Here is a 12,044-nt window from a genome sequence, read left to right as displayed (position 1 = left end):
GTGGGCTGATCTTATGGATGCTAAGGAAACACAGGTACCTTCCTTTTTAAATGTTAGAGCTTTCCTGTTCTAGCTGTTGAGGGATTCTGGGGGTAGGAAAAGGTAGAGGAAAACTGAATTTATTAGAGATGTATTTATTTGTCCACTTTAAGACCCATAGGTAGTAAGCAAACGCATCTCTCTAGAACTAAATGTATAGTTCTTAAAATTTCCTACACCAAACCCAATGGGTGAAAATAAAACAGTATTAAGGACATAATTATTGACATACATAGGAATGAAAACATGTGAATTTTTTGGGTTTTTTTAGTTTCAACCCAGAGATTTCAATTACTGCTCCCACGCTAATACACTTCCCTTACTCTAATCTGTCAGGATGCCCTTTCATCCACCTTTCATCTGCTTGTGCCTATTTGTCAGATCTCTACAAATTCCTAAAATTCTGGAAGTTAAGTTTTAGTCTTAGTTGGAGGATACTGAAGACAGTTGGACGATCCAATATGAAACTCTACACCCCAACAGTCTGCTAGAAGAGCCATGGATGATCACTTCCCCAATTTTATCATATACAACGAATATGGTGCAAGAGAATTAAATGAAGGGACAAGGAACTTCAGTGGGTCAAGTTCATCATCAACATTACAGTATCTTGAACTCAAGTCTGATATTACTCAATGTGACAAGCAAAGCCCTACGTGCAACTTTAAAGGAAGACACTTTTACTTTGTTTCTAATATCTACAAAAACAAAATTCACACAGTTCAACAACAGCTCAACAACGGGATGGGGAGTATACCCACAAGTAAGGCTTCTTTCTATAATTAAGGGAATTTCTAAGAAAACATTAAACATCAGATGAAAATACCTTTCTATTCAAAGATCAGAAGAACTTAATTCATTTACTAAATGTTTGCTGAGTACTTGCTACATGACAGGTCCCAGTGATGGACCGGGAAGTTGAGTGGGAAGACAAGGCTGGTCCCTGCCCATATTTAAGAGAGAATATACAGACAAACACACAACATGAGGTGGTGTGTGCTGAGAGACGCAGTCCAGAAGGAGGCAGAGCTCCCTCTGGGCATCTGAGAAGGGGTCAAGGAGGACATGGTATTTCTTGAAAAATAAGCAGAATTTTGCTTTGCAAAACAAGGTGGAGTGGGTGGTGGAGAGGAGAGGAGAGTGCATTCCAGACAGGGAGCGTTCCAAATTTTAGGATCATGAGAAAAATACAAAAGGTTAAAGACATGTTCTCACCACCATCACTTAATATTTACATAACGAGTGTTTTGTGAGAACTCAAAGCTCAACAGTGACAAAGAACATCAGGAACACTCTAAATGTCCATCAGCAGGGAACAGAGTAATAATCTAACCATAGTGGCTACCAAGGACTCTATATCCATCCATCCATCCATTTGTTTATTCACTCCAACATTTATTAAGTACCTATAGTGACTATAAGCCAGGTCCTATTCTAGGCGTTCAGGACACAAGCTGGAACAAAACAGTTCTCACCTTTGCGGACGGTATATCCTATTAGGGGAGAAGAGCAATAAGCAAAATAAAAAGCCAGCAATATAGGATGTTAGATGGGGAAAAAAGCTACAAAAGGAATAAAGGGGGGCTGGAGAATACACTGTCCTGGGAGGAGGGTTGTAATGTTAAGTAGGGAGATCAGGGAGGGCCTCACTGAGGAGGTGACAATTGAGTACAGACCCAAGGAAGGTGAGGGACAGAGCCCTGAGGATATGTGAGGGAAGAGCAGTCTAGAGTGAGGGAATAGTCAGCACAAAGGCCCTTTGTCCAAGGGCACCTGGCAGCCCAAGGCTGTGAGAACAGCGAGAGAGCCTTTGTGGTGGGTGATGGTGGGTGGTGCAGGGAATGAGACAGGGAGAAGACAGGGGTCCATGCCATGCTGGCCTTCTTTGCTTTTCACTCGTAAGTGCGCTGGAAGGCCAAAGAAACATTTTGGGCACAGTCATTATTATGGGTTATTGTGTCCCCCTCAAAATTCGTGTGTTTAAATCCTAATCCCAGTACCTCAGAATGGGACTGCATCTGGAGACTGTTTTTAAAGGAGCGACTGAGCAAGATGACATCACTGGGGTGGGGATGGTGTTCTAACCAAATGACTGGTGATCTTATAAGAGCAGATTAGGACCCAGACGCACACAGAGGGAAGACCACGTGAGGACCCAGGGAGAAGGTGGCCGTCTGTGAGCCAAGGAGAGAGGCCTCAGGGGAAACCAACCCTGTGGACACTTGGATCTTGGATTTCTAGCCTCCAGAGCTATGAGAACATAAATTCCTGTTGTTTAAGCCACCCAGTCTGTGGTACTTTGTTATGGCCGCCCTAGCAGACTAATGCAATCAAGACCCAATTTCTGTGACATGTTGTCTGTTTGACTGAAGGGCAGGAGTGGAGGCAGGAGACCAGGCAGCAGGGACAATGGAGGTCAGACCAGTGGGTGGGAAGTGGCTCATCTAAGAGATATTCTCAACGTAGACCTAACAGGATCTGCCAACGCCTCAGACATAAGGTACGAGAAAAAGAAGGGTGTCAAGAGTGACCCCAAGATTTCTGGCCTGAGCGATTGAAAGGACAAATTTCCCTTTTCCTTAATTAAGAAGGAACTTCTTTAAAGTGTATTCCCTTAAGAATCTTCCCCAGATTCCTTCAGGGTCAACAAGGATACAGATCCTGTCTTCATTTTACCAACAGGGAAGCCAGAGCACAGGGAACTGATGAAGTGAATTAAGATGAGAAAGAAAATTAGTGGCTGATTAGGATTTTAAGTCTGAATTCCAAGATTTATGTCAATTAGATCACAGACCTTACTGCGGATCTTAAAAATTGCATGATACCTGAAATGAGAAAATGTCACTTTCAAAAAAGACATGAATCATCAAGGAAGGAAACAAGTGAAGACCATGTCATTTCAGGAAACTGACACAAAATCTCCAATAAGATTAGATCAAACCTATTTGTAATGTGCCTTTCAGGGGCACTGAAGGTGAATTTTTATGTAATTTGGTGTAACATTCACCACTGTTTCTTGGACACTTTCACTGGCATGCCATGCAACAGGATGATGAATTTGGATCGAAGAAGTCACTTGTTCTTCACAAACAACCCTAACGAGGTTGGGGGTGGTGTTATTACCCCTGGTTTACAGATGAGGAATCGAAGGTAAAAAGAAGTGAGGCTGACATCCCAGCAGTTAGACTGTGGAACCCCGTGATGCGGGGCCCCCTCTAGCTTGGCTGCCCTGCCGAGGGCAGCCCTGTGACCTTGGATAAATATGGCGCTCTTCAAGTTTGCTTCAACTTTGTCTCTAGTTCCCTCCTCCTGCGCCCCTCCCCCAAATCTGGTGACCCAATGCTGTAAGTGCCCAACTACATGTCACATCTTTGCATCATCGAGGAAGTTCAGGTTAGAGTAATGATTAAGAACTTGTTCATATCTACAGCAGCATTATCAACAATAGCCAAACTATGGAGAGAGCCCAGATGTCCATCAACTGATGAATGGATACAGAAGATGTGCTGTGTATATACAGTGGAATATGACTTAGCCATCAAAAAGATTGCCATCTTGCCATATGCAACAACGTGGATGGAGCTAGAGAGTATTATGCTAAGTGAAATAAGTCAGCCAGAGAAAGACAAATACCTTATGATCTCACTCACATGTGGAATTTAAAAAAGGAAACAGATGAACATATGGTAAGGGGTAGGGGAAAAGAGAGGAAAACAAACCATAGGAGACTTGTAACGATGGAGAACAAATGGAGGGTTGATGGAGGGAGGGGAGGTGGGTGGGGGGATGGGCTAGATGGATGATGCGGATGAAAGAGGACACTTGTTGCGATGAGCACTGGGTGTTGTACGTAAGTGATGAATCACTGAATTCTACTCCAGAAACCAACATTGCACTGTATGTTAACTAAGTAAAATTTAAATTAAGAAAAAAAAAAAAAGAACTTGTTCACACAAATCAGAACAGTATTCTTGCGAGAACTACAAGCAAGATGGTAAAGGGTCTACAGACCATCTCAATAAATGGTTATTATAACGAACCTGGGATTATTGGTGTGGAAGAGAGAAGCCCTTAATAAAGTCACTGGCAGTGACCTTCAAAGATTTGGAAACTTTTCACAGGAAAGGAAGACTAGAAATAGAACTGAGGGGGTCTAAGTTAGGAGAAGTAAAACCTGTAACCTAATATAAGAAACTCTGTAGTAATCAAACCCTCTTGACAACGGGGTGGGCTCTCTGGGGCCCTTGGGAGGCTCCTGTCCTTGCAGGGAGTGGAAGACAAATGGTCAGGCATGCTGCGGCTGGCATTGGACTGGCTGCCTGGATGTTCTCCATGGTCCCTTCCAATGACAACAGGGCTATTTATTCAGATTTATGGCCCAAAGTCCGGCATTAATGCTCCTTAATTCCTCATCTGATTTTCACATGACTTACAGTGTTTCATCAGGAGCCGACCACAGGAATGCACCCAGGCCGGACAGGTGACATTCCATGAGACCTTGGGGGCTTTGCGGCTGGCATGTTTAAGTGCTCGGGAATGTTTCTTCCTGCTTGCCATGTTTTTTGGGGTCACTGGAAATTGCCAGGGGAAGAGAGAAATGATTCTTTCTTTCCGTGTTCAGCTTGGTCAGAACAAGGATGAAATCATGTTGACAGGCAACCGGGAGCATTTGTAGGCAGCTAGAAGGAGGGCAGCATCACCAGAGATGGTGGCAGATCCCGCACTAATGGGAGGCGGCCCGTGACAACATTGCTTCGGATCCACCCAGGACTTCTGGAAGACCCAGATGGGGACGCTCAGAAAAATCTCTCCATCTTTAGTTGTTTGGGAAGAAGGCCTCTCTTTCTCTGGAGGGTGATCTTGTTAGAGTGAGGCACATGTTAATGCCCTACGTCCTGGCTGGTCTATCTGAACAACCCTGTAACCTTGACCTAAGGCGGGAAGGGAGGGAGACAGGAGGTAATGAGAGCCTGAGGGGGGTACAAAGCACAGGGGATTGCCTCGGCCCAGCAGCCAACATCATGCTGTTGCCCTTCCTGCCCCCTCTTCCCATAATATCATCTGTTCTCTTTGATTCATTTCAGGAAAGAAATGACCTGGTTTAGGTCCAACAGACCTACCCACTGGTCTACATGAAACTGAAATATTCTACAAATACACACAGAAATTACTGAACCGAAAAACGGCGTGTCCCTTGTTGGTTAACACTTCCCACTGAACCTTTGAAAATGGCATATTTCAGTAGAAATGGATTTAGCAACTACCATGATCTCTCGAGTATCGTTTTCAATTGATTAAAGCTCCTGCGAGATACAAAGGCTTACTGGGCATACAGTAGGTGTGGAGATCGGAAATTATGTTGACTGTTAGCTGTTTTCAAGAAAACAGCTGTACTATTTTTTTTTTTTAAGATTTTATTTATTTATTTGAGAGAGAGAATGAGATAGAGAGAGAGCATGAGAGGGGGGAGGGTCAGAGAGAGAAGCAGACTCCCTGCTGAGCAGGGAGCCTGACGCGAGACTCGATCCCGGGACTCCAGGATCATGACCTGAGCCGAAGGCAGTCGCTTAACCAACTGAGCCACCCAGGCGCCCAAACAGCTGTACTATTATAGGGAGAGTTCTGGATTTGCAGTAGGAAAACCCAGGCTTGAGGACGTGCCCCTTGACTTACTACCTAGGATGGTGCTTTTCAAAACGTCTATGAGGAAGGACCTGTTTTGTTGGCTAGTTTTGTCGGTATGTTTATCTATTTTAATTTTCAATCTGTCACAAACTGATGCTTTTGTAAAATATAATAAAAAATCTATAAAAACCAAAACCCTTTTTTATTATCAGATTCAACAGACATAAAATCATTCTGTCAAATCGTTATAAAAGCGTCTTAAAACTTGGCCTCCGTTTCTGTATCTATACGATTACCGATGGGCAACAAGCAGTTTGCTGACCACTCTTGAGAAATTGGCATTGGGGAACTTACTTAGCCTTTCTTAGTTTCTCTACTTACTCAGTCTCCCTAGGTCATGTGAAGATTAAGATGATAATAAAGATATATCAAAGACTAAAAAGTGCCATCCAAATTGAAAATGACTACTTTCTTTATTAACAGTAACAGTAGTTGAAAAGGATGCCAAGGGGCCAAAGAAATCTTTTTTCCAGCAAGGGTGGATATTAGTTGGCAATCGAGTCAGAATTCCTAGCAACAACTACTTCCCCTTGGAATCACGTATAGCCCAAACACAGAATACTTGGCGGCGAGTCTGGAAACTATCACAGAAAACTCCTGACTGTGTCCATCTTGCCTCTGGCTCTCTGCCCGGTGACCAGCAGGCCCTCTAGACTGCAATTTTCCCATCGCCAGGACCCAGCTAACAGCTGTCACTACTCCGGGACAGGCACTCAGGGTCCCAAGCTCAGAAACATCCTGCACAGCGGACTGCAACACTTTCTTCTTCTTGTGCTAGGGAATTAGGGCAAGCAACATGCCTTGGAATCATGTTGGGAAATCTGGGAGAAGTGGGGTGGTATTTGCACGCACACATGCACACACACACACACACACAGCACGAACAATTCAGAACGAGTCCTTCAGGTCCTACACGGGGCTCGATCTCACGACCCTGAGATCATGACCTGAGCCGAGATCAAGTGTTGGACGCTCAACCGACTGAGTCACCCAGGCGTCCCTGTCTTTTTCTATCATAAAAACAATACACACAAAGTAAAAAAGCAGCAGTACAGAAAGATATGGAATATAAAAGTAAAAGAATTTCTCTCCCGTCTCCCCACCCGAGGGGTAACCACTATTTTTTTTTTATTTTTATTTTTATTTTTTTTAAAGATTTTATTTATTTATTTGAGAGAGAGAGAATGAGAGACAGAGAGCACGAGAGGGAAGAGGGCAGAGGGAGAAGCAGACCCCCTGCCAAGCAGGGAGCCCGATGTGGGACTCGATCCCGGGACTCCAGGATCATGACCTGAGCTGAAGGCAGTCGCTTAACCAACTGAGCCACCCAGGCGCCCAGGGGTAACCACTATTAATAATCATATATATATGCTTTCAAAAAATGTTAAGATTTATAGAAGCATGTGTGTTATATAACACATATATATTACTCTTTATATATATTTATGTATTTACATATGCTTACATGTAAATACATATATTAATATATTTATAGTAAGTATTTAACTTATATTAAATATTTATATTTAAAATCTATATTAAGTATATTAATATATTTACACATACTAGTATATTTGTATATTACTTATATATTTATACATATTATGCTATTTATAGAGTACATGTGTGTATACAGAGATGTTACTTTTTCTTTCTGATAAATATGATTGTTCTATAGTTTGGCAATTGGCAACACTATCTTTTTTTTCTTCCACACTTTCCTTGACATTGAGTTTTGGGTCTCATTTTACTTCCAAATTTTCCCCCAGAGAGGATGAGCCCTTACCCTGGTCTTTACACCTCTGAGTCATGGTCAGATCCCCAAGCAGCCCCCCGGCCCCACCGCCACCGAGCCAAGACCACCCCCCCCAGCCCTCCCTCCCCTTCCCCCACCAATTACCTTTCCAGCCTCTGCATGGTCATGGCCAGCGTTTTGTTCAGCTCCTCGATCATCCTGCAGCCAGAGGGGTGCATGGGGAGGGAGCCGGTGGTGGAGGGGAGGTGCGGGCCGAGACTGCCGTACTGCAGCTGGTGTTGGATCTGGGACGGCAGGACCGTGTGGTGGTGCTGGGCCCCACTCTGCGGGCCGCTCTTCTGGGCCGCGTAGGATGCCAGGGAGAGGTCTGGCCCCCCGACAGGCATGCAGATCATGACTTTCTTTGGAGGTAGTGGAGGCGACAGTTTGACGGGCAGACAAGGCAATTTCACAGGGCCGCCAGGATCTGCAGCACAAGGAGGGCGAGAGGCAGCTGTGAGTTTGGGGGCACGGGAAGAAACCTAGACCCTCACATGTGCGCCCACCCTGGGACCGTGGGCCCTGCCGTGGGCTCTGAGATAAAATGCACCAGCAGGGCGAATGCCCCTCAACAAGCACCCACCAACACTTGGTTCCTGCCCAAAGTGGGCTGGCCACATCAAGGGCCCTCGGGGACCCAGGCACTGGCGACGTCTGTCACGCAGCTCTCAGGCTAAGTAAGGCTCACCGGCAGCAGGAAGGGGGGACGAACGCAGTGCATTCTTTGGTTCCTGGAAACCCATGGAACTTCAAAGAGACCCTTCCTAGGATACGCCATGATGTCTACAATTTTGCCACTGTCATGTGAAAATATCCTTTCAGTTGGCACTTTCTAACAGGCACGGGACTAGAAGCCAGTCCTAGGTTCAAGTCCACGAACAGCATGTCCCTCCGCAAGTAACATCGCTGCTGCTAACCTTAATGCCCTCCTCTGTAATCTGGGCATGATGCTTTCATGGATTCACTGTCACAGAGCTCAGGTGCCCCACGCGGAGGCCAGGTTTCCACGGTCTGTGTGCTGTGCAGCTCATCTCTTCCTGTCCACACTTGACCTCCATGAGGTCTGAGCTCGGTGGCTGGGCTGGTTGGCCCACTCACGTGGCATCCAGAGTTGGGTTATTTGAACTGTAGGGAAGCTCCAACAGGTACTCCCGGGCCTTGGTGGAACCTGCACACACCCAGCACCTCTTGGTTCCAGGAGAGCGGTTTTGAAGCTTCCCAGAGATGCTCCAAACTCAGGGGAGCTGCAGGACAGACCAGCCCTCAGGCCACCTTTGGGACAACCTTACAAATTCCTGGAGATGATCTAGCACGGGTGGGGGGCAGGGTTGAGTCTTGTGGGCTGCAGGCTGGCCTGGGAGAAGCTCGGCCAGGAAGGGCATGGCAGGGGAGGAGTTAGAGCGCTCTCGACTTCACAGCTGGTATCCACATCAGGAGGACCGTAGGCTTCTGCGTCTTGCTCCCAGAGGCCTTAGATTTTTCTCCATCTGTCTGTCTACTCTGAGTGTGGCCTTCGTCAGTTTAATTTCCCCACAGTTCTACCGAAGTGACATCCCGAGGGCACCAATCTGCTGTCACACTTTCGTTTAAACCCCACCAATGGCCTAGAAATAAAGCCCACCTTCCTGACGCGTCATCCAAGCCTCCCAAGGTCTGTGTGCTGTTCAGCTCATCTCTCTATGCCCACACTTTACCTCCTGAAGTCTGCTCTGGTTCCCCTATGAGAAATGGCCTCTCCTATTGTATCTGAAAAGCCTTAGATCTGGGTCTCCTACGACACCTACTGCTTTTCTCCTGTGGGTTTTCCTTATTTGCTGGCCCACAAATTCAGTCTCCACCCTCCCCTAAATCCCACGGGGGGGGGGCCTTTGTCCCTCACATTCTCCACATGGGCTGTCGTGGTCCTCCCTGGTCTCAAGGCCCCCCTCCCTCAGCAGCTCCTACCTCACAGAGAAACCCGAGGTGCACAGGCCAGGCCTCTCCTTCCCTCCAGAACTTGGTGTTCCCCAGACCACCTGATGTTCGCACACCCCTGGGCCTCTGCCGCATTCCCACCTCAGTTTGGAATATTCCTCTCTGTTTTGTCTTCCGGGTCCATTCCTCCTCTCCCCTCAATAACCAATTCAAAAATTACCTCCCCCAAGAAGCCTTCCTGGGTCATTACAGCACTCCTTCTATTCCGAACCCAGTGGACCTCCTGTGGGCGTGAGGCAGGTCCGTGCCCACAGCAATGGTGACCACAGTGAAGGGGGAAAGAACTCTAGCCGCCCCTTGCCCCGTGCCAGATACCAAGTGCTTTTCACTTTAATCCTCACAGCGAGCCTGTGATGTACACACATTATCATCTCGCTTTTGCAGACGATGCCACTGGGCTCTGAGGACACCGAATGGCGCTTCCTGTTTACACAGCTGTCCCCTCTGCTGGAGAACCAGGACCTAGAATAATGTGTCACTCTCTCCTTTGCATTTTGTATGGTGCCCAGCGCACACAGCAAGAGGCTCACAACATGTTTAGACAATGAGCTGACGTTCTGATGCTCTGCGGTGGGAAGAATTTGCACCTTCTTCCCTCAGAAATAGATACTCTCCGGGAGGGGGAGGGGAGGTACATGAGCATAAAATGAAAAACAATTTTAGGACCACGTAGCCAGGGGTGTATGGACACTAAACAGTGGATCCTACAGCTGAGATACAGGGAAGCTTCATACTTCCAGGGGACCTGATAAGCTTGCTCCCCAAGGCCAAAATGCCAACTGGTCGTAACCAAAGGGCTCCCTCATGCTCCTCCACAAAGGCTCATCCCATTTGTCACCATCCCCCATGCACACGACACAAAGTAACCTAACCACGTTCAGGTGCATGACCAATGGTGCTCATTCCAAAGTGGCTGAGAGGCAGAAACTCACCCCGTGTCCAGTTCCTGCTACTGAAGCGTCCACTCCCTTGGCTCTTGGAAGGCTCTGCACAACCCTAGTAAATGCAGTGTGTCTGGATGTGTTAAGGGTTTCTATCCAAGAACCTTTACCTGTTATTCCTTCCTTTGTATTCTAGGTGTCTATCTAAGGCAGGCAGGCGCTCACTCGCTTGAGCAGGAGGGCAGCATGGAATCATCTCTCTGGGAAGGAATGGTGATTACCTTGGGTTCTACCACCTTGCTAAGCTACCCCTTCCTGCACACACTTGACCACCGTGCTTCCTGCCACCACTTCTGCAGCAGAGCTTACTTGGCTTCTTCACTAGGAAAATGGCCAAGGGGACACCAGAAAATTCTATCGGAACAGGCAAGGAGGTAATGACCAAATTAGTGGACATGGTTACTCTCATTGCTTGAGAAAAGAGATGCTGGGGTCCTGGAGGACCCCTTTCTCTTTTCCTGCCTGTGTTTCTTTTCTGGTTGTTTCACTACCCACGGTCATCAATTAAATAGGAGTAGGAAATGAAGATGAATTACTTAAAATAATTTTTTAGCTCAGTAGATTTGGTAAAAAGGGAGGAAAATGGGGAAAAGGTTAAATGGAATTACTGGCTTTCAGTGAATTGGCTCTGTAATCCCCATCTTTCTCCAACATGGTAGACAAGGGAGGGGGCCTAGGCAGCCCAGATCTTTAGTAACTCTCAGTGTCTATTTTTATATCTTCATGATATCTTAATACCAAGTCATTGCTCATAACAGATCTGGAGCCCTTTATACACCGTCTGCCATTCTGAGTTTCTATTGCTTTATCTTTGTCCTTCGCAAACTTCTGTGTTCTCTGCCCCCTTGACAAGTCTGGGACCTCATCTCGTCTTGTAGGGTGGGTAACAGGGTCCACCCTTCTAATACATCTGCGCCCCGTACCAGACATCTTCCTCTAGCACACGTCACGCTGGAGGTCCCCCCACGACTCCCTGCCCCAGTCACTGCTGTGGGCCATCCAGCCCTGCCCAGCGCCAGCAGGTGCCTCCTGCCCTGCATCTCCCTGGCCACTCTGGTCTCTCTGGGCAGGCCAGCTTCCCCACTGGGTTTTCCAGTAACCATGCTCATCCTCTCTCAGGGCCTTTGTCACACCTGCCCCTGAAACACCCTCCCTGCCCGATGATCAAAATTGCATTCACCCTTCAAAGCACAACTAAAGACCCAACTCCCCACCTTGCAGGCTTTCCTGCTCCGGGTTAAGGCCAACTGCATTGGGATGGCTCCTCCCATGCGTGCTTCTGCTATCCCCACAGGGTGCCCAGAGTGGAGCACAGCGAAGCCCAGACTCCTGCAGCCTCATGGTTCTCAACCCTGAGGGTGCGTTAGGCTCAGACTGATGCAGACCCTCCCACCCCCTCCCAGGGATTCTAGTAGGATTGGGGGGTGGGTGCCAAGGTTTGCGTCTTTTAAAAGCCACGTATGAAAACCACTCAACCTCTTACTCTTGTCCTTTTCTCTGAAAACAAAACAAAAAAGAGCACTAATTACTTCTTCTTTTTTTTAAGTAGATGCCACACCTAGCCCAGAGCCCAGTGATGCGGGGCTTGAACTCACGACCCTGAGATTCAG

The 12,044-nt window shown here is 47.0% G+C and overlaps 1 protein-coding gene across 1 annotated transcript in view; it reads right to left on the bottom strand.

The window, feature by feature from the left end:
• PHACTR1 (phosphatase and actin regulator 1) overlaps positions 1 to 12,044 on the bottom strand; it is a 558,362-nt gene that overhangs the window by 59,313 nt on the left and 487,005 nt on the right. Inside the window, exon 7 of the mRNA XM_021696829.2 lies at positions 7,625 to 7,946. Coding sequence (XP_021552504.1) covers positions 7,625 to 7,946 — 322 coding nt within the window. The remainder of the gene's footprint in view (positions 1 to 7,624; positions 7,947 to 12,044) is intronic.

This window comes from Neomonachus schauinslandi, chromosome 8 (genome assembly GCF_002201575.2).
Source record: "Neomonachus schauinslandi chromosome 8, ASM220157v2, whole genome shotgun sequence".
NCBI lineage: Eukaryota > Metazoa > Chordata > Mammalia > Carnivora > Phocidae > Neomonachus > Neomonachus schauinslandi.
This window is presented reverse-complemented; position numbering and strand designations above follow the sequence as displayed.